This window comes from Akebia trifoliata, chromosome 15 (genome assembly GCF_017979445.1).
Source record: "Akebia trifoliata isolate Shusen 1 chromosome 15, ASM1797944v1, whole genome shotgun sequence".
Taxonomy (NCBI): Eukaryota; Viridiplantae; Streptophyta; class Magnoliopsida; order Ranunculales; family Lardizabalaceae; genus Akebia; species Akebia trifoliata.
In genome coordinates this window covers 8,090,123-8,113,699 of record NC_141389.1, presented here as the reverse complement: position 1 = coordinate 8,113,699, position 23,577 = coordinate 8,090,123, and the positions used below count along the sequence as shown (strand labels likewise).

General features: G+C 34.0%; 1 protein-coding gene across 4 annotated transcripts; it reads left to right on the top strand.

Annotated features, from left to right (window-relative positions):
* The first annotated feature begins 12,051 nt into the window (after positions 1-12,051).
* On the top strand, positions 12,052-20,215 carry LOC147384194 (uncharacterized). Of its 4 annotated transcripts, none has more exons than XM_086426728.1 (7): positions 12,052-12,417; positions 12,755-12,797; positions 12,893-12,932; positions 13,052-13,150; positions 13,472-13,531; positions 13,617-15,084; positions 18,300-20,215. In XM_086426728.1, the coding sequence occupies exon 7, from the start codon at positions 18,697-18,699 to the stop codon at positions 20,005-20,007; it is 1,311 nt and encodes a 436-aa protein (XP_086282854.1). In that variant the 5' UTR covers positions 12,052-12,417; positions 12,755-12,797; positions 12,893-12,932; positions 13,052-13,150; positions 13,472-13,531; positions 13,617-15,084; positions 18,300-18,696; the 3' UTR covers positions 20,008-20,215. The 4 variants fall into 4 exon arrangements, with proteins under 4 accessions (XP_086282854.1, XP_086282852.1, XP_086282853.1 ...); XM_086426726.1 differs by having other exon boundaries at positions 12,755-12,932; positions 13,617-13,661; positions 13,735-15,084; XM_086426727.1 differs by lacking the exon at positions 12,052-12,417 and having other exon boundaries at positions 12,686-12,797.
* Positions 20,216-23,577: the final 3,362 nt, after the last annotated feature.

The following is a 23,577-nucleotide window of genomic DNA, read 5'->3' as shown; positions in this document are numbered from 1 at the left end:
GTCAAAAATCCTTTAATTAATATTTTAAATTACAACTAAGTCCTTTTAATAAATAATTGTGGATTGAGTTGTGCTTCTTCCTGTCTGAAATAAGATTACTTAGATGAGTCAACTCGATAATTCCGGAAGACATTTTAACTTGACTTCTATTTAAGCTTTTATTTTATTTTTTTATAATGTACTTTTTTTAAAAACATTTTTTTAATATTCTAACCAAACGTGCTTTTACAAAAATTCACTTTTCCAATTTAAAAGTTGTAGAAGTACTTTCTAGAAGATTTACCAAACACAGCTTTTGGACAAGACCCCTCCACGTTCTGGTAAATATTTGACAGACCCTAGTTGTCTAACCGGTGACATAACTTCTATAATAACCTGTAATTGACCAAAATGCCCACATCTATAACTCCTATGATAACCTGTAATTTTCCCCCAAATATCCAGGGGCGGATTTACAGTGGGGGCAGTGGGGGCAATTGCCCCCACAAGAATTTCTAAAATCTATAGGGAGGCATTAATAATTTTAAATTTTTTTTTAACATTCTACTGTTTTGCCCCCCACAGAAGTTTTGAAATTTTTTTTATTCGTAATTTGCCCCCACAATTTTTTTTAACATTCTACTACTTTGCCTCATAGAAAATCAGAAAATTTTTCTATTTGTAATTTGCCCCCACGAAAACAAAATCCTGGCTCCGCCCCTGCAAATATCCGTCAAATTATAACTTCTACAGTTCTACTCTCAATTATTTACCCTTTTAAAACCTCAATCGTTTTTATCTTTTGATGTCTTGTCAAAATTGTTGACTTTTGTTATGAGAACTTCTATTTCCACACCAAGTCTTTCTAACACCACCCAATAGTGTGAAAATTCTTTTATGATCTACGTATGAATTGAGGCGGTGTTGGCAAAAGCTAGTGTCTTAACACTTTCCTTACTACATAGTTAGATTTTAAGTCTTATTAGGGGTCGTTTTGTTCAAAATGATTATACCATTAGCAAATCCAACATCACAAGCATCTAGATATTTCATGGAAAAACTTAAAAATGATTTAGAATGTGGATCATCAATTTTTTACCAATAATATGTAAACCACTTTTGATGAATTGAGAAGTTTTAGATTGGGCTGATTTTTATGAGGATGATCTTCTCATCATAGAGATCATCCACTCAAAAGATCAGCTCAATCTCAAACTTTTAACCCATATTTTGAAAAATGGTTGAGATTTATTTGTATCTTAGTAACACAAATATTGAAGATACTTATCCTGATGATAAATCTCAACCATTAGATTTTGTGTTTAAAGGGTTGGGATGGGGTTTAGGTAGTTTTATATTAATATCTCAATGTAAAAAAAGAAAAAAGAAAAAAATATATATTTAAATAGAAGAGAGGACGACAACAATTTTTTGGGGAGAAACATCACAAGATTTTTTGGCTAGAGAATTTAGCCACTTAGGTCAATTTATATTAACCTTTCAAAAGTAAAATTTAAAAAAAAAAAAAAAAAACATACATATCACAAGATTTCGACAATAATTTATGAAGAGGGATTTAAGTAGTTTTATATTAATCGACGCACAAAATAAATTTAAAATAGAAGAAGATGACGACAATTTATGGGGAAGAACATTAGGAGATTTTGGCTAGAGAACGATGAAGAGGGATTTAGCAAATTAGGTAATTTATATTAACATCTCAAAAATAAAATTAAAAATTAAAAAAGATATATATCAGGAGATTTAGGCCAAAAATTAATGAAGAGGGATTTAGGGTAGTTTATATTAATCTCTGAACGCACAAAAATAAATTTAAAAAAGACGAAGATGGCAATGATTTTAGGGGAGAAGCATCCGGAGATTTTGATTAGAGATCGATAAAGGGGGATTTAGCCATTTTGGTCATTTTATATTAACCTCTCAAAAAGAATATATATATATAGGGTCCCGTTCAGCACCAAACATTTTGGCCATCCTCACCAAAAATCAGCCCATTCCAAAACTTCTAACACCATCAAAAATGGTTTACAAAAAAATAGACGGTCCACGATTTTTCAACTTGTAAACATGGGGCTAGAAGTTTTGGTGATGATGTTCAGCATCATAGGGAAATGTTCAACACCAAACATTTTTCAAAACATGGGTTAGAAGTTTTGGAATGGGCTGATTTTTGGAGAGGATGATCTCTACGGTGAGGAGATCATCATCATCACCAAAAATCAGCCCATTCATCAAAAATGGTTTACAAAAACTGGACGGTCCACGATTTTTCAACTTGTAAACATGGGGCTAGAAGTTTTGGAATGGGCTGATTTTTGGTGAGGATGATCTCCTCACCGTAGAGATCATCCTCACCGAAAATCAGCCCATTCCAAAACTTCTAACCCATGTTTCGAAAAATGTTTTGCCAAAATGTTTGATGCTGAAACATTTTCCATATATACATATAGGATTAGGATCCGTATACACATAAAGCTACACATAAAGCTACTCATAAAGCTACAACATGTTTTGTCTTATATGGGTAAAAATGTTTGAAATGGGCTGATTTTTTGTGAGGATGATCTCTATGGTGAGGAGATTATCCTTGCCAAAAATCAGCCTATTATGAAACTTCTAGCCCCATGTTTACAAGTTGAAAAATTTTAGACCGTCCTATTTTTGTAAATCACTTTTGATGGGGTTAGAAGTTTTGGAATGGGATGATTTGTTGCAAGGAAGATCTCCTCACCATAGAGATCATCTTCACAAAAAATCAGCCTATTCCGAATCTTTTTAACCATATAAGACAAAAACGTTATAGCTTTATGAGTAGTTTTATGTGTCTACGGAACCCAACCCATATATATATAGGCTAGAAATCTATGAAGAGGGAAATAGGTATAATTTTATATTAATCTCTTAACACAAAAAAAAAAAAAAACAAAAATTAATAGAATAAGATGGCGACGATGTTTTTGGAGAAACATCATGAGATTTCGACTAGAGATCGATGAAGAGGCATTTAGCCATTTAGGTCATTTTAAATTATCCTCTCAAAAAAAAAAATAAAAAAATAAAAAATAAAATTATAGCAAGAGATTTAGGATAAAAATCCATGAATAGGGATTTAGGTAGTTTTGTATTCACCTCCCAACGAAGAAAAACAAATTAAAATAGAAGATGACCATGACTTTTTGGGAGAAACATCAAGAGATTTTGGCTAGATATCGATGAAGAGAGATTTAGCCCTTTAGGTCATTTTATATTTACCTCTAAAAAGTAAAATTAAAATATATAAATATATATATAGGGGGCGGCTCAGCAGCCCTAAAGTTTGTCAAACATTGTGCCAAACATTTTTCAAAACATGGATTAGAAGCTTTAAAATGAGCTGATTTTTTGTGAGGATGATCTCTATGATGAGGAGATCATCCTCACCAAAAATCAGCCTATTCCAAAACTTCTAATCTCATCAAAAGTGATTTACAAAAAATGTTTGGCACAATGATTGGCAAACTTTAGGGCTGCCGAACCGCTCCCATATATATATCAGTCGATTTAGGCTAGTGATTTAGGTAGTTTTATATTAATCTTTCAACACACAAAAGTAAATTCAAAATAGAAGAAGATGACCACGATTTTTTGGGAGAAACATCAGGATATTTTGTCTATAGATTGATGAAGAGGGATTTAGCCATTTAGGTCATTTTATATTAACCTCTCAAAATAAAAAAGAAGAAAGAAAACATATCAGGAGATTTAGGCTAGAAATCTAGAAAGAGGGATTTAGGTAGTTTTATATTAATTTCTCAATGCACAAAGATAAATTTAAAATCGAAAAAGATGAGGACGATTTTTGGGAGAAACATCAACAGATTTTGGCTAGAGATCGAAGAAGAGGGAGTTAGCCATTTAGGTCATTTTATATTTACCTCTCAAAAATAAAATTAAAAATTATATAGATACATATATATAGATTTAGCCTAAAGTCCATGAAGAGAGATTTAGGTAGTTTAATATTAATCTCTCAACGCACAAAAAATAAATTCAAAAGAGAAAAAGATGGCAATGAGCTTTGGGATAAACATCAGGAGATTTTGGCTAGATATTGATGAAGAGGGATTTAGCCATTTAGATCATTTTATAGTAACCTCTCAAAAATAAGATTAGAAAAAACATATCATGAGATTTAGATTAGAAATCCATGGAGAGGGATTTTGGTAGTTTTATATTATTAGTCTCTCAACACACAAAAAGAAATTAAAAATAGAATAAGATAACGACATTTTTTGGGGAGAAACATCAGGAGATTCTTACTAGAGATCAATGTAGAGGGATTCAGCCATTTAGGTGATTTTATATTAATCTCTCAAAAATAAAATTAGAATTTAAAAAAAAATATATATCAAAAGATTTAGGCTAGAAATCCATGAATAGGGATTTCAATCGGTAGTTTTATATTAATCTCTCAACGCAAGAAAATAATAAAAAATTAAAAATTAAAAATCAAGGGTTAATTGATTTGGAGATGGTGGACGTTTGGTAGGAAAATCAAAGGTTTTTTATAGATTTGTGGGATAATAATCAAGAGTCTTACAAATAGATTTTGAGATGCGGACTTAACCAATTTTAAAACTATGGTCTAAATAACCCCACATCGTTTAGTTCAAAACATGGTTTCAAAACTCGTCCAAGACCGAGACGTATTGCCTGAGTCGTCTCAGTATCGCCCAACAACGAGATGGATGGACAAGTTAATGTATCAGACGAGATTTAAAATCCATATTCATTTTTCTCATTGTAGAACAAGACATCTCAAACGTATCGGAAAGCTCATCCAAGATGACTCAAACTACCTCATGGACGAGACGAGACGTCAAAATTAGTTTTAAAACCATGGTTCAAAATGGAAAAACTTGGAAAGAGTATATATATATATATAGGGAGCGGTTCAGTAGCCCTAAAGTTTGCCAAGCATTTTTCAAAACATGGATTAGAAGCTTTGGAATGAGCTGATTTTTTGTGAGGATGATCTCTATGATGAGGAGATCATCCTCACCAAAAATCAGCCTATTCCAAAACTTCTAACTCCATCAAAAGTGATTTACAAAAATTGGACGGTCCACGATTCTTCAATTTGTAAACTAGGGTATATATATATTAAGTGAAATGGCTTACCTATTGACATAAGATGGGCTCGCCATTTCCATTTCGCGCTTCATGAATCTAACTCGAGTCTTGAGAAACACTAATCGACCACGAAACCCTTATAGTGAACAAATTATTCAGTTGTTGTGTGTTATACAGTTGAACCTGATGTAGAAATTAAATATTAATCATTCCTAATTTGGTTTCTGTCATTATGTCGTTTCCAGTGCTTATCATGAAAGAATCTTATCTTACTGATGCATTTGTGGAGCCAAATTATACCGAAAATTTGGGTGACATTCATGCTGATTTCCCAAAGAAATATAGACCGCCTACTTTTGTTTTTTTTTTGAAAGGTTCAGTGCACCTACTTTCTTCCATTCATCCCACACCACAAAACCAAAATATCCTCTAGGTAGATGGAGACTTACAATGAGAAATTTTCCAATTTGTCTAAGAGTTGTGATGAATGCACGCGGTCATGGTATGCAGATGGGTACATGGCTGACGTGGTTCCTGATGAAAACCATCTGTGGTTCTGTGCCCTTGCCACATCAGCCGCGTACCAAGACCGTGTGTATTCATCTCGACTCATTTATATAAGATGCGAGTCAAAACATTTCAATGAATATTTGAGTACCTTGCCACAATTGGGTGAAGTGCTATTCTATATTAACTTCCAACAACACTCCCTTAATGCGAAGATGTGCACGGAATCATATAGGTGCTTTTCTATTGTTTTGTGAACACTTCCATGTCAGTGCAATGTTGTAGGGAATTAGTTTAGCATTTTTCTTTGGTGAATCCCTATGTTTTAAATCCACCTGTTCCAAACAGACTTCTTTTGACATTGCGCACAACAATGGTTAATAGTTTCTAATCAGGGGCGGAGCTACATAGGGCCCAGTGAGAGCTATAGCTCCCACGGAATTTTGAAAATTTAAAGGCCCCCTAGCTTTACTAAGTAAGGGTTTCACCCCTAGCCTACTAAGGGTCCTTGGGCTCACCTCTTGGCATCCAAAAACATGATCCGATGCTTTGGGGTTGTGGAGGGTGAAATTCTATGAATTTTGAAAAAAAAAATATATATATTTCACTGTTCAATTTCATTTTTAAGTTTGGGAGTTATGTGGGAAGTTCCGTAGTCATCCATTTTAGAAACCTTGGATCTATTTCAAAAGAAATTGTTTTTTGAATTATTTTTTGCATGCGAGTTTTTCGATGAAACATAGAGGATTGTGGTGTTGGATTTCTAATGTGATAATCCATTTGAGCAAAACAATCCTTAGTAAAGCTAAAGAACTTAATATGTTAGTAAGGAAAGAGTTTCACTAAATTTAACAGAGATGTACTTGCAGGGAGCAGCCTTGTTGCATTTTTATTACCAAACTCCCTTCAAGCGCTTTTACATAGCAAATCTTGGAATGGACCCACACCATTTTAACATTTAAATAAATACCTGTAAGACCCTGATTTCTATAGAAAGCTGCTTATTGGCACTCCAACTTTTACTTATTCCACCTATATTAAAGTTAAAATAAAAACTCAATTAATAATTGAAAAGCAGTGGGGTGCCAATAGACTCTCTCTCTCTCTCTCTCTCTCTCTCTCTCTCTCTCTCTCTCTCTCTCTCTCTCTATGTTTAGATTTCAATTTGTTAGATTTAGAATTTTATATGAGCCTAATCCTAATTCTGAGCATTTGCTGAAGTTATTTGAATGTGTCATTGTTCTTTATAATGCTGAGGTAATAACTTTAATCAAACTTATGTAATGTTTGAATGGTGTACTTTAATCTTGAATTAGGGTGTGATAAATAATTTAAAAAGTTAGGGTGTAATAAGTAAAAGTTAGGATGCCAATGGTAAACTCTCTTTATTAAATCAAATACCTATCATCTATTCTGCCCTAAAACAATGAGTCAAACCTAAAAAATGTTTATTATATATGGGTAGTGTTCAATGGCTAACTTTTTGGCAAAACATTTTTCAAAACATGAGTTAGAAGTTTTGGAATGGGCTGATTTTTGGTGAGGATGATCTCTACGGTGAGGAGATCATCCTCACCTAAAATCAGCCCATTCCAAAACTTCTAACCCATGTTTACAAGTTGAAAAATCGTGGACCATCCATTTTTTATAAACTGTTTTTGATGGGGTTAGAAGTTTTGGAATGGGCTGATTTTTGGTGATGACGATCTCCTCACCGTAGCGATCATCCTCACCAAAAATCAGCTAATTCCAAAAGTTCTAACTCAAGTTTTGAAAAATGTTTTGCCAAAAAGTTTGCTAAAAAGTTTGCCATTGAACGTGACCCATTATATATATATATATATAGGGGGCGGTTCAAGGGCCATATGAGAAAACATATGAAAAAACTTTCGTTTTTCAAAATAAAAGTTAGAGGTTTTGGATTGAGCTGATTTTTTGCAAGGATGGTCACTATGATAAAAAGATCATCCTCACAAAAAATCAGCTCAATCAGAACTTCTAAATCCATCAAAAGTGATTTACAAATTAATGATAAAAATTGATAAAAAATCGACGGTCCACATTCTAAATTACTTTTAATGGGGTTAGAAGTTTCAGATTGGGCTGATTTTTTTTTTTTTTTTGGATGATCTTCCCATCATAGAGATCATCCTCACAAAAAACCAGCTCAATCCAAAATTTCTAACCCATATTTTAAAATTTTATTAAAAACGAAAGTTTTTACATATGTTTTCTCATATATATGGTCCTTGAACCTGACCTATATATATATATATATATATTTTTTTTTTTAAACTGTGTTTTATCGGGAAATCTAGAAGGTTATGTTATAGGATTCCCCGTGTGGGCACAATAATGATGTTAGAAGAGTTAATTGATGTTGAGAGAGAATATATAATATGTATTTGATTTGAAAAATATGAGTATTTATAGGTATTTAATCTTTTAATAGAATGTGTGTCCCACTTCAATGTTTTTTGGGCAACAAACTTGATATGTATAGTAAGGTTCCTTATCTATCAAAATTAAAAAATCAATTGAAGTTCCACTCTATACAAGAAATAAGATTTATAGAGGCAGATCTTCCCACTTCATTATAGATCAAAATTGCTGCTATCTATGACATTTATTCGAAGTTAATTTTTTTTTTTTTTAGAAGGCAAAATAGGTCTATAGAGGTGTATATAACCAAAGATACACTCACTTATATAGAGAGATTTACATGTTTATTTTTGTTGTGGATAATGGATAACCTCAAAGGATTTGCACGGTTATCTTGTTATAGATTCACACAACAATCTAGTCATCTAGGATAACATTCAATATTCCCCCTCAAGTACAGTTGTCCTTTAGTGAAATTGAGCTTATCATGTAATATGCAAAAGCGAGAAGTGTATACACCCCATTTTTACATCTGTCTTATTTGACAATCCATCACCCAGTTACTGTGAATTTCTAATGATAAGCACAAAATATATGAAAAGTCGAAAACCTTTGAGAGCTATTTTCTCGATTTTCTTTAATTATTTCTCAATCTTCGTTATTTCATCTTCTTCCTTCTTAGTACACTCGATGAAGGAATTACGCATAATCAGGATCACCACACTCTACACCCGATATTTCAAGTAAGTACGCTTAGGTTCGTCGAGAATTTTGACAACATAGAGACCTCCCCACACTAAAAAAAGGGAACTCGAGACTTATAAATAACCGCATCGGGACACAAATAAGACTCGCTCCGAAGTTCGTAAAAATTGACAAAATGATGAAAATATCCCTCATGAGTTCCACTCCTCTAAAATGTCTCAAAAGTATTTTTATTACTCTCAGAATGTAATGAGACTAAAATCGATGAAAATGGAAAAGTTTACAAAGAATTGAAAAAATTATTAAAATATCCCTTGACATCGACTTTACTTAGAAATCTCGATTCCTAGGTAATGTGACTAAAATAAACTTTCAACAATATTCATACATATCAAGAAAACTCAGACACCCCACGTTTACCAGAACAAAAAAAATTTCACATAAAATGACGATTTCCGCCATGTGGAATGATACTAATCGATCACATAAAATGATAATTTTTATGTCATGGAACGAGTCCTATCGACCATGATGAGACAATAAAATTGGATATTGGACCTTCATCGATTAAACCTTAAATTTTTACTTAGTACACGTCAATGTGAAAATGGAATGTTAAATCAAAATAAGAGTGCCAATAGTATTAAAATTGATCAATCAATTCTAAAAATTGACACTCCAAGCTAATCAATTAATTAAACCAATTCGCAAACCATATTAAGGATTCTAGACCAATCAACGGATTAAATTTTAATTTTCAATCAAAATTGTCATTCGGCCAATGAGATCAAAAAACCACCAATAAAGACAAATTAGGCCTAAGTCATCAAATTACCATGCGGGTCACAAGAAGCATAGGATCACCCTCCCCTAGACTCACGTGATTCTTAAAAAAAAAAAAGATGAAAATAAAAAAATGAGTTTTAGAAACCCATACCTATTCTAAGGAAAAGAGGTGGATCAAATAAAAAGGGCAACTTTATGTTTATCCTTTCATTAAAGGGTCTAAAAGCAAGAAGAGTTTGGCCAATCAGGAGAAGAGGAAGAAGAGAAAAAAAAAAAAAAAGGAAAAACCTCCATCTCTCTCCCGTCTCTATCTTCGTTTTCCCCTCTTAACTGTTTTTTGACTGTCATATATGAAAGAAAGGTTAAGAGGGGGAAACGAAGATAGAGACGTGAGAGAGATGGAGGTTCTTACCCACCCATGGGTTGCCTAAGTGGTAAAGGTGAGCACGTGAAGTATGGGTTAGGCGCACGTCACAGGTTCGATTCCTCTCTTGGGTTTTTCTCATGATTTAACTGGGGGACCATGGTGATGGGTTGCTCTGATAGTTCTCCCCGAGATTAGTCGTGGTGCATGCAAGCTGGTCCGAACACTCGGTTAGCAAAAAAAAAAAAGACTAGTGATTTTTCAACTCAACCAGACAGCCAGACTCAAAACTCACCGACATGTCACGTGCAAAAAACCATAGATTCTTTCTCTTGGGATACACAACTGGAGATGTCAGGCATGAAATTAAAAATGACATGTCAACTTATATTAACCTCTCAAAACTAAAATTAAAATTAAAAATTAAAAAAATATATGTATAAATCACAAGATTTTGGCAAGAAATTCATGATGAGGGATTTAAGTTGTTTTATATTAAGGCAGATTTACCAAAACATGCACAACTTTTCGTTTATTTACCAAAACGGTACACTGTAGCAATTAATTCCGAAAACGGTAAATTTACCGTTTTTGGAATTAATTTTTTTTACCAAAATGGTAAAAACAGTAAAATGTATTTTTTTATACCGAAAATGCCCTTTTTTATTTTTTGACTGAAATTACAAAAATAAAATTGATTTCGGTAAAAAAAAATTATAAATACATATGATTGTTGGATTACCAAAAGAGAGTGAATCTTTTTAGTTGGATTTTCATTTTTTTAAGGTTAAAATTGTAAATATATATGTAAAACAAAAAAAGGGTATTTTCGGTATAAAAAAAATATATTTTACTGTTTTTACCGTTTTGGTAAAAAATATTAATTCCGAAAACGGTAAATTTACCGTTTTCGGAATTAATTGCTACAGTGTACCGTTTTCGGAATTAATTTCGAAAACTCTACCGTTTTGGTGAATTATTCTTATATTAATCTGTCAATGTACAAATGTAAATTTAAAATAGAAGAAGAGGACGACAATTTATGGGGAAAAACATTAGGAGATTTTAGCTAGAGAAAGATGAAGAAGGATTTAGCAATTTGCGTAATTTTATATTAACATCTCAAAAATAAAATTAAAAATTAAAATAAAATAAATAAATATATATATATATATATCAGGAGATTTAGGCTATAAATCCATGAAGAGGGAAATAGGTATAATTCTATATTAATCTCTTAATGCACAAAAAATAATATTAAAAATTAAAAATTATAAAGAATTAAGATGGCGACGATTTTTTTGGAGAAATATCATGAGATTTCGACTAGAGATCGATGAAGAGGCATTTAGCCATTTAGGTCATTTTAAATTATTCTCTAAAAAAAAATTAAAAATTAAAAAATTAAATTATATCAAGATATTTAGGTTAGCAATCCATGAATAGGGATTTAGGTAGTTTTGTATTCACCTCTCAACGCACAAAAACAAATTAAAATAGAAGATGACCATGACTTTTTGGGAGAAACATCAGGAGATTTTAGCTAGATATCGATGAAGGGAGATTTAGCCCTTTAGGTCATTTTATATTTACCTCTAAAAGGTAAAATTAAAAATTTATATATATATATATATATATATATATATATATAATCCTAGCCAACATTCTAGACAAAGCATTTTGTCTTAAATGGGTTAAAATTTTTGAAATGGGCTGATTTTTTGTGAGGATGATCCCTATGATGAGAAAATCATTGTCACAAAAAATCAGTAAATTCTGAAATTTCTAACCCTAGTTTATAAGAAGAAGAATCGTGAACTGTCAATTTTTACCGTTAGTTTGTAATCACTTTTCATGGGGTTAGAAGTTTCAAAATTGACTGATTTTTTGTGAGGATGATCTACTGACTATAGAGATCATCCTCACAAAAAATCATTCCATTTCAAAACTTTTTAGCCATATAAGACAAAACTTTGTCTAAAATGTTGGCTATGATTTTGTCAAAAGAACGCTACCGTGTATATATATATATGTGGGGTTGCTTTCGAAAGACAAACAAACCCACTTACATCTCTACAAACTGTAGAGGTTGTCCGATTTAGCAAAGATCTGCGGTCCAGATCTAACTTGTGTTTACAATCGGTGTAAACAAATGAAGTTTTGGAAATTAGAATCACCTCCCTCTTCGACAAAAATAAATCGACAGATTGCAGAGATCGTCTTCTTCCTCGTTCCTCTTCTCAACTTCATCTTTTTCCTCTTCTCAAATAAGAACTCATCATTTACAAAAATAGATAAACCTCTCAACTACGTCTTCTTCCTCATTCCTCTTCTCTCTTATCTCTACTAACGAACAACGACAATGACAAATTCAATCTGCTCCTCTTCCTCTTCGTTTCCAACAAGATTTTGGTCCTCTAAAATTTGTCTTCATCGTTCTTCACGAATCATTTGACAGCGTCTTCCTCTTCAACAAAGTCAAATCTGCGATTAAGATCGATTTGAACATCTAAAATCTAGAGTTATTGTTTCGAAATTTCGGCTTCTTCATTGTTTCAATGGTAAGAAATCAACCCTTAATTAGTTTTTATTTTTTTATTTTTTTATTTTATTTCATGTTCTGAATTCCAGTATACCTTGAAATTGTTATATCAGTCTCTGTTACTCCATACAACTTTTTGTATGAAAATTAGTTTTTATGTTTTAATTTTTTTTTATTTCATGTTTTGATAGCAACATCCGACTGCATGTTAGGTACTGTAATGAGATTGTTGTTAAGAGTAGAAATTTTTTTAAAGTGTTTTGATACTTTACCATGAAATTCATTTCTGGAAAAATTGGGTATGGCATAGTCAGTAAAGCTCTAGCATACAAGTTACCATTTGTCTTTGTCTGCAGAGATTATTTCAATGAAGAGCCATTCTTAAGAAATACGCTTGAGGTACAATTTTTTATTTAAACAGTTTTACCAAGGTGATGTTGAGATGATTAAGAGGGATTTTCTCACTGGACATCTTACCTTCAATGTGCAATTAGTCTGAAACCATGCTATGAGTGTGGCTTTAATGGTGGTGAGGTATGCGTCTTTTTTTGTCTCTTTTTTCTTAGTTCTTTTTTATGTAAATTTTGTAGTTTATTTTTATGGTTCTTCTGCACTTGTGGAGGAGTTGAGTATTTGTGTTTCATTTTATACAGATCTTCTTAGGTTTTCTATTGAAAAGGATTTTGGAGTTGAAGTGGAAGCTATAGGGGACAGGCCTACGCTGTTTTTGAAGTCTCTTATGTGTATCTCAGGTATGTGGCACCTGAATATGCAAATTCGGGATTGTTAAATGAGAAGTAAGATATTTACAGTTTTGAGAATCAGAATTTCAAGTAAAAAACCAGAGGGAATTTTGGACTTATCATGCTTTCAATGAATTGTGGGCTGATTGAATGCATGTAGAAGGATTGAAATCCATGTAAGACTAATGCTGAGAGTTATTGAAGTCTCATGTCTAAACCTCTAAATTATTTTAGTTTTTTAAGATTTGTATTTGTACCCTTTTCTTTCCTTTTCACTTCTGAAATGAATTATAATCTGGTACAACGGTGCCGGATTCTTCGGAGTTTCAGTCACTTGAAGATGGTATTGTCGTTCCTCTTGACAAATCAAAGGAGCAACGAAATGCCAAGGTACTGCACTTTGTATTAGGGATTTAATGTTGTGTGGTATTGTAGTTACCAGTAACAATCTCTAAGTTTTACATTTTACTTGTAGATGAAGAAGTTCAGAAAGCTTTCTGAGTTGTGGTTGTAATAAAAGGTAACTTCATGTGTGCACTTCTCTCTCTCTCTCTCTCTCTCTCTCTCTTTTAAGAGTTGTGGTTGAGTTTCAGAATGACCGTGATCTGCCTTTGAGCAAATGTAGTTTGATCCATTCAATTGTGTGCACTTGCTCCTCTTCCTCTTCGTTTCCAACAAGATTTGGGTCCTCTAAAGTTTGTCTTCATCGTTCTTCACGAATCGTTTGACAGCGTAGGAAAATAATTTCTTGTATTTGATTTAATTTTGTGATGCAAAAAATTTTTCAATTATTTTATTATTATTTTTTTAAATTAAGATACGGAAGAAAAAAAAATTAACTTATATACACAGCATCATCTCCTATAAGAGTATGTTATGTATTACTGCTATTAATGTAGGAAATTTAATTAAACTGTAACAAGTATCATGTTATGGAATATGAGAATTTGCTTAATTTAGAAATACAAAGTCCTAATGATTATTAGAGATTGTGAAGATTAATTTATGGTGAATATGGTGAAAGTTGAGATGTACTTCTTTTGTTTTTAAGGCTTGATTATTATTATTTTTTTTTTTGGTGCTGAATTTGCATGACCAATTGTGAGCATATAAGCTTCGAGGAATTGGCATCGCACAACTTCAACTTATAATCATGTGAGAAGCAAATTGCAAGTATGTAAGCTTCAAGGATTTGCCAACACACAACTTCGACTTGCAATGACGTGAGAAGCAAATATACTTTTTTTGGACAGTCCTCAAGAAAATAATTCCCTTGAATGCTTGGAAATATATTTCTAGTTTATTTTTTCTATAGACTAAGAAAAATAATTGGATTCTTAGCCTTGTAGTGATCATGGAGATCATATGGGATGAAACATGACTGATAGGTGTGATTTAGCTTAAAAGAAACTAAGTACCGTTGAAGCTTGGCATAGGATCAATTTAGTGCACTTGAGACGTATAAGGATCCGATCAACCTTTGGTACATCCACCAAACAAAAGGAAAATTGCTTTACAGCTATACTGCATTCAAAAGCTTACATACTATAGACAAACAAACCAATTATCTCTCTTTCTTCTTCTTCTACTTCTCTATAAGTTTCTCGAAATTCATGTTTTTGAAGATCTATTGAATGGATTTAGATGAGATCCAGTGTCACCTTCTCTTCTTACACATGGTGAGAGTGATAGAGAGCGAGAGGTGTTGTGTAGCAGAGGGATTCGTTCAACTTTTATTGATCGATTGATTCAGCAACAAAATATGGCATTTGATCGACTGTCAGCTTTCAACTTGGCAAGCCAAACACGCTTGCTACGCCCGACCAACATTTTTGGCACATTCAGCGCCTTCCCACAGTAAAAACAAACAGAGCAATGGAGAATTTAAATGTAGGCAGCCCAGACTCAAACACAAACGGGTGTGGATCTGGATCTGAAGCTTGGTAAGTCATTTTCCTTGTGAACTTATTTTAATGTCAAGCTAGGGATGTCAACGGGTTGGTTTTAGTTGGATTCCTAAAAGAATTGGAATCAAAATTGGTCAATTTTATTGGTTTTGGTTATTGTTAGTTCTGGTTTCAATTCTCAAACTTATGGGGTAGGAACAAAATATGACTGCAACCTGGGCAGGTTGGAGGGTCAAGCCAGGTTCAATACAAGTTGTAGAACCCTCAACCCGAGTTCAACTCAATCTGACCATTGGGTTAGCGCTCATTTACCCAAGCTCAACCCTAAATTGAGCTTCTAAAATCAGGTTGAGCACAGTTAGCTCAACTTAGATAATTTTGGGCGGGTTGGACAAGTTGGGCTCATTGAGAAAGTCTATTTCAATTTCATCAATACATAAATTTTGTTTTATATCTTAAAAAAGAAATACAATATAAAAAATAAATTTGCACAAAACCTCCAGATCCACAAATTTTTATGTCATAATTTTTTCTCTTAGTTTTACAAATATATTTAAGAAGAGAAAATTAATAATTTTTTGATAAATAAATAAAATATTTATATGTAAATTTATAGCATCGAGTTCGGGTTGACTAGAGTTGCCCGGAGCCTCAACCCGAATTCAATTCAGGTTGAGATTTCCTAGCCCAGGCTCAACTCATTTTTCATATAATCCAATCTAGGCTCACCCATCAATCGGGTTGAGCCCAGGTTGAGTTCGGGTTAAACCACCCAAGTTATAGGCCTAAAACAAAATCATAGAAAAAAATTTCTTCGTAAATGATTGAATTATTTATTTTTATCGGTTTTAATTTAGAATCAATTCAGTTCCAAGTCCAACAAAAAGGGATCCAAAATCAGGGTTTCCAATTCCAGATAAATAGATACCCATTGACAACTCACCTCATGCACAAGGTTTTTCTCCTTGTTATTTGTTCTTTGAGCATCCCTAGAGAATATCCTCCCATCTCAGGCATTGATTTAGCGGAAAGCCTCGAACCTGAACTTCATTTGAGTCATAGCTTCAAGTGTACGTCGAAATGGTAAGATGATTATGGGGATTCTCTAGACGATGTATATCCCTAGAAGAATCTACTCAGCCGTGTATCTGATGCTTTGTCTCATCTATGAAAACAAAGAAACCAATTTGACTCATTCGAGTCATCTTATCTCGTATTGGAACTCAAGATTTAATCTAGTTTTTAATCAAAATATATTTAAGTATCCATAATTATTACTTTTTCTAACAATAAGGTTACTTAATTCAAGGACTTTTAGCATAAAAATTTCATAAGTTTATGGCAACGGCAAAACATGGCCACACTTTTTTTTAGTACTCAAAATAGGAACTCATTTTTTTTTTTTTTTTGTACATAAATGCCCCCACCTACAATTTTTTTAAATAAAACCATGAAAAATATTCTTCTAAATTATAATTTCCTCCCTCCCTAACCTCTCATTCCATTGAAATAGAGAGAAATTTATTTTCTCTACTAAAAGGTCATTGGGCTCACCTACTAGGCTCTCAATTCGAGGAACAATAGTGAACCTTGTAGATCTACCCACTCTTGTGTTAGATATCCTTGATCTATTAGAGCTTTCCACCAAACGTTATCACTTTTTCTTCTATTTCTTTCAATTTTTTAAAATCATTTATATATTCTTATAATATATTTCTCCTCAATAGTTTTACAAACCGAAAATGATAATAAAAAAATTTGATTTTGCAAAGTTTTTAAGCTTTTGTTCATAAAATTTAACTAGTGTCAAACTTCAACTTTGGAATGTATTATACTGTAGAGAATCAATGTTACCTATCGTTGAGGTTCGATGCTGTAGACCATTTTTCACGTACAGAACCTTCTGATATTCTTATTCGTCGAGGTTCGACGATAGGTAATGTTGAGCCTCGAAGTATAATATATTCCAGTGTCGATGTTCACCACTAAGTAAATTTTATGAACGAAACCTTTAAAATTCCATAAAATCAATTTGTTTTTTAAAAGAAAGAAATGGAGGAGAGAGTGATTTTCTTTAGTGGAAAGCTCCAATACATCATGAATCAAACAGACAGTGGACAGATCTATAAGGTTCACTATCATTCTTCAAATCTAAAAGTTAAATCATCATATTCTGTTTTTCTTCAAAATTCCTTTCCAATAATACATTTCAGGATACTAATGTTGGATGAAAGATTGAAATAGGAATAGATTTCATGGACAACTCAAATTAAAAAATAAAAAATAAAAAAATTGGGCTTGATCCAAGGTGTTGAAGATGGATAACCACTGAACTCCCTGATTTAAAATTAAAATTCAACGATGAAAAATAATTTAATTTTTTTTTTCAAAGTTCATAGTATTTTGTCATGTCTCCATCCCTGTTGCATCAGATCTTGTTCATCTTTTCTTAGTTAGTAGGTAAAGTTTTTTGTCCGCATCTCCATGTGACATCCAAAAACATGATTCGATGCCACAAGGATGTAGAGAACAAAACTTCTATGAACTTTGATTTTGTTTTGTTTTAGAAAGATTATTTTTCATGGTTGAACTTGAATTTGAATTTTAAGTTTCAAAGCTTAGTGACCATTCATGTTAAACACCTTGGATCAAGTTCAAAAAAGATTATTACTAGTATTATTATTATTATTATTTAATTCTTTTTTCTTTTTGAATATGAGTTTTTTCATGAAATCTAGACGGTTATGGTGTTGTATTTCCATTATAATAAATCATGTGGGACTGACATCCCTTATAAAGATTCGAAATCTTACTAAGTGGCTAATCCTATTTTTTAAAGTTGCAGAAGTTTTTTCCCTTTTTAAATTGACTAATGATAATCTGCCACTCGTCCTGGCAGTTATAGAACCATAAATCTTTTTCTTGTGTATCCCAAAGCAAAAGATCTATGGTTCTGTGATGGAAGCATACAAAGACTGTCTGAAAAAAGAGCCGACTCTTTTAAATTTCTAGAGTGACCATAAACTGCGACTGATTAACGCTCTTGACGTGGCAGTGCACAAAATCATAGATATTTTTCTGCGTGATACATGAGGAACGAAGAAAAAGATGTATGGTTCTGTGCACATGCCACGTCAAGAGCTTATGTTTAGTGAGACAATTTATCATTAGTTAAATTTGGAAAAGAAGAGTGAAGGAACAAAACTCTTCTTAATTCAACCTCCTCTGCTAATTTGTGTTTTTGTTGGTAGTGAGATCACAGCAGCAGCTAGCCTTCCAGGAGATACTACTGAGCAGTGGTTGTCTAATATAATGGACGAAACAAAAGACGAACAGAGATTGAAGCCTACAAGAAATGCTTTATTCCTGAGATAGTGTCAATTGGTCCTTATCACCATGGAGACCCCAAGTACCAGATGATGGAGAATATTAACTCAGTTCACTCGACATTTTTTCAAATCTTGTGGTGTAGATATTAATGGCTTTTACGACAGTGTTTCAGATGTGGCTGCTAAGTGCAGAGAGTTCTATGCCGATGGCTCCACTACTAAGTTTGGCGATGAAAAGTTCTCTCGCATGATGTTCATAGATGGTTGCTTTGTTTTGCATTTCATCGACATCTAATTGAGTGGCCATCTACTTAACTTGATGCCAAGCGGTTATACTACATTTTCCATAGTGAGAGACTTGCTCTTACTTGAGAACCAACTCCCATATATGTTTCTCCTTGAATTGAGTCGCCGTGGGCATAAAGGAGTAAAAAAAATTACTGAATTTGTCAACCAGCATATTAATCCCACTGGCAATCATTCTGGGGGGATGTCCTCTGTTTGTGAAGGACCACATCATCTCCTCGACCTGCTTCGGACCAAATTGCTGACCTCTAGTCCTCCTGAATCAAACTCTGATCCTAGTCATACTTCCAATGGGCAAGCGATGTCTATGTTTGACCCTCATCTCACCCTTGAAAGTAACGACACTCGTCCCAGCTCTAGTTTGCTCGACACTCGTCCCAGCTCTAGTTTGTTCAACACTTGTCCCACCATTGCTAGTTTGTTCATCACTTGTCCCACCATTGCTAGTTTGTTCAACAGTCCTCCCAGGCGAAGCTCGTTCGACAGTCGTCCCAAACTTGCTTCGTTCGACACTCCTCCCAAACGAAGCTCGTTCGACACTCCTCCAGAACGAAGCTCGTTCGACACTCCTCCCGAACGAAGCTCGCTCGACACTTGTCCCAAACAAAGCTCGTTCGACACTCGTGCTTTGTTCTACACTCGCGCCCTTGCTTTGTTCTGCACTCATCGCACTTGTCGCGCCCTTGCTTCGTTCGACACTCATCCCAACTCTAGTTTGGTCAACAAACATGTGTCTAGCCCTCCTGAATCAGACTCTGACAATTTTCCTTCGTACCCTCCAATAAAGGAGCTTAAATCGGTGGGAATTAAATTTAGGACGAGCCGAACAACTTGCTTAAGGGACGTTAGATTTGAATCTCACATGGTTGTTTGTAAAAAGTTGACACTTCCTCAAATGATCATTGACGACTTTACCAAAGCCAAGTTTCTCAACTTGATTGCCTATGAGATGTGCCCAGATGCCTCCCTTGAGTATAAAGTCACTGCCTACGTATGTTTCTTGGATACTTTGATTGATCATGCTGACGATGTGAAGGAGTTGCGGTCTAAAGGAATAATCATCAACTGCCTTCATAACGACGATGAAGTGGCCGATCTCTTCAACGAGTTGGGAATGGGATTGCTGGATGATCTTCGTACCTATATAGAAGTTAGAAGAGGCATTCATTCATATTACAAAAACAAAATGAGGGTAATCATCCGTGAATTTTTCCACACTCATTTCAGTAGCCCCTGGACTGCTATCGCCTTCTTTGCCGCAACTTATATTATCATCTTAGCTGGCATTCAAACCTACTTCACAGTCTTTCCCCAAGGTAACTAACTTATTGGGTGAAAGTTGAGTTATTGTGCTGTCCTCTTTGTTATCTATCATTTAGGATAATAAATAATCTTATTGAAGTCTATGTATGCAATTCCTTTACTATGTACTGATGAGCTGAATATGATTGTTAAAGACAACCAGGTTCATATTTCCCCCATATGTATAGTAAACTTCCCAATCTATTTTACTACTAACTATTGTCTGTATGGGTTGCAAATATGATTATAACCTCGCCTATTAAGTTTATGTGAGGGATTTTGTCTCACAAAAAGATTCCTGAGTAGTTCCTGATCTTGGAGACCACATTTTTAACTTTTCCATTGTCACTCTATATAGAGAGGAATTCCAAGTCTTTGAAGTGTTGATGTGTGTAAATCTCAAAGACACACAAGGTCCAGGACCCATTGACAACTAAGCCCTTCTACGTAAGAAAAGCCATCAGGGGGAGCAAATTCAATCATCCCATTGCGATCATAAACATCTTCTTTCCTGTTATAGAGTCCTAAAATTATTTGGAAATCCACTATGTTTGGTAACATCCAAAGTCTGGAAAATAGAAATCAGACTTTAGAAGTTTCATCCACCGTCCCCCCATCGCTGGTTCAAAACTTCGGAATTTTGGTTCTGGAGTCTGAAATCTGAAACGAAACAAACGGAAATGAGGCTTGTGAAGTCCAAATTTTACAGGTGGACCACTTCCATTCAGACTTCAGAAGTGTTACGAAACACACACTAAGTATCTCGAGAAAACTGAAATTGAGTTTAAATTTAGCTTACCTGTAGAGTAACTGAGCTCCCATCCTCTCGACTTAGTACATATAGTTCCCGCTGTTGAACTCAAGATATGCTCTTGAGCCCATTGACTTGAGATTTTTGTCGAAATTCCATTATTACTCGACTGAATATTGTAGCATCTCAGTGGGATTGAGTCTGATTTGCAGATCCATAGATGATCATCACCATATGATGCAGTTGACAGGTAATTAAAGGAGAAAGCGATGAACTTTGTTGTTGGGTATTGGATTGTCCACTGACATTTCTGGTTAGGAGGATATGGCTGTAGCCCATCAGTGTGATTTACTGTTATTCCTGAATTTAGCTATCCTTTGGGCTCTCTCAATATTAGAATGTGAAAAAACCCATATTTGACTGCCCAAGGTTGTCAAATTTCATAAAATTTGATGGACTAAGGCGTTGAATTTTTATTTTTGATGGTCCTAAACTGTCAAACTAATGGGGAATGGGAGAAATTCAATGGCTCTAAGCCGTAGAATCTGGGGATCATAAAAACTTTTAACAGCCCTTGGCCGTCAAAATTCAGTTTCTAAAATTTGTGGGCTTTGTCCCGTCGAATCCTCTTGTCAAATTTTCCGATGATTTTCACATAATGTATAACAGTGTAGGTTCCACATGGTTCTGCACACAAGAAATTGGATTAAAACTTGGTAGAGACAAAACCAACCTCCTATAAGAAAATGATTCATAAGTTAACAAATTCTATTTGATCAATGGAACTGATGGAGGGTTATTAATTATCTTGTCTGTCGAAGTTAATGTATGTTGTGTGAGCACTCAAATAACCTACGTTCCAGACAATTAAGACACCAAGAAATATGCAAAAGAGAAATAAAGAAGAACAGATCACACAAGATACCAGATTTACGTGACTTGGTAAAATTGCCCATGTCCATGGGTGGCGATTAAAATTTCTTCTTGATGAAGTAACGAAAAATATAATACAATTTAAGGTTCAATCGTCTTTCCAATTGTCTCTGCTAAGAAAGACGTTCACTTTTGAAAATCTCTCATATATGTAGGTGGGAGCAGGGGAAGGGGGTCAGATTTCTCCTGATGGGAGTTTATCGGCGCCGACACTCTGCGATGAATCCAAATCCTGTATGCCTCCCCATAATTAACTTGAGATTAGGGCCTTAAACCACAATATCCCCGACTTTTCCTACTTGCTTTTAAAGATGAACAAATTAGCATAAATAGAATTGAATGTCAAATGTATCCTTACTTTCCTTCTACTTTTTCTTAGTTGTGCATCTGAACATTATTGGCAAAAATAAGTGGTTTATGTGAGAAATTAAGGGTATATTAGTTACTACTTGCATTGGTGATTATAATACCTGAGAGTTTCAGGGCACAATTCTTGATCTGCTAGTCCCATATATGTTGCACTATGTAACTATAAACCCTTCAATCCAATTGCATTAAAACTTCCATTTCTTTGTGTTGAAGTATGGCTCAAAAATCAATTAGGCCTGGTCGAAGTATGTGTATTGTTGGGTCTGTCCAAGGTAATATGGGTTGGGCTGGTAATTTATGTAAGTGTCCTAGTGAAAAACGATGGAGAGAAAAAGTTCCTTCTTTCATTAACCCTAATTAGGCTTTAAAGTGAAATTACAAAGACTAATAAATGGAAAAGACAAAAAAGGACAAAAGATTAAAAATTCTAATAAAACAGAAACAAAATTATTCAACACTCCCCCTCAAGTTAGTGCATGGATATCAACAATACCCAACTTGAACAAGACACCTTTAAAGGTGGTTTTACTAACACCTCTAGTAAGAATATCGGCGAGTTGCTGAGATGTCGGAACAAACGGAGTACAAATTTGCCCAGAAACAATCTTCTCTCTAATGAAATGTCGATGAACTTCGATATGCTTCGTTCTGTCATGCTGAACTGGATTTGCTTTTATGTTAATGGCTGATTTATTATCACAATATAGTGAAAAATGGGCTGTTACAGGAAGACACAAGTCAGTTAATAAGGTCTTGAGCCACAACAATTCACACACTCCAAGTGCCATAACTCTGTACTCTAACTCAGCACTGGATCGAGAAACCACATCCTACTTTTTACTGCGTCAAGTTACCACCAACTTTAGTACAGTACCCCAAAGTGGATCGTCTATCAGTCACTGACCCAGCATAATTGGCATCTGTCCACGTGATGAGTAGGTTTTATACCTACGAATTAACCACTTTTAAATATAATATTTTGTTAATTTTAAAGTATTTTAGTTGTTTTTATTTAAGTTTAGTTTATTTTATACTTTTTATATGATTCTATGTTTTTAGTTGGTTTTTATGCTTATTTTATAGTTTAGGAACAATTTGGAACATTAGGATATTTGTCAACGTTTAGGAGAAATTCTGACTACAAATTAGTTCACTCTCGGAAGAAGGAAGCTAAGCATACAAACTAAAAAGTCTTCAAGCCGCAACTTGATAGAAAACGAGGACGTGGCGGGAATTCAAGAATTGCACAATAGAAATATGAAAATACAAGCCGCGGCATGTCATGTTTTGAGGCCATGGCCTGCTTATGTTTTCATCTTTGCACGTTAATTTTTTAGGACTGAATTAGAGACGGATTTTGGGACTCTTAAACCCTAATGACTCCATACCTATAAATAGGAACAATTAAGCCTTATTCAGGACAGAAGTTTTGGGATTTTTCTTGGTGGCACAAGATCGAGAAGGAGGACGAGAGCTGGAGATTCGACTTTTGAGTTTTATCATTCTAAACTTTATCTCTTCTCTAGATATTTGTAATCT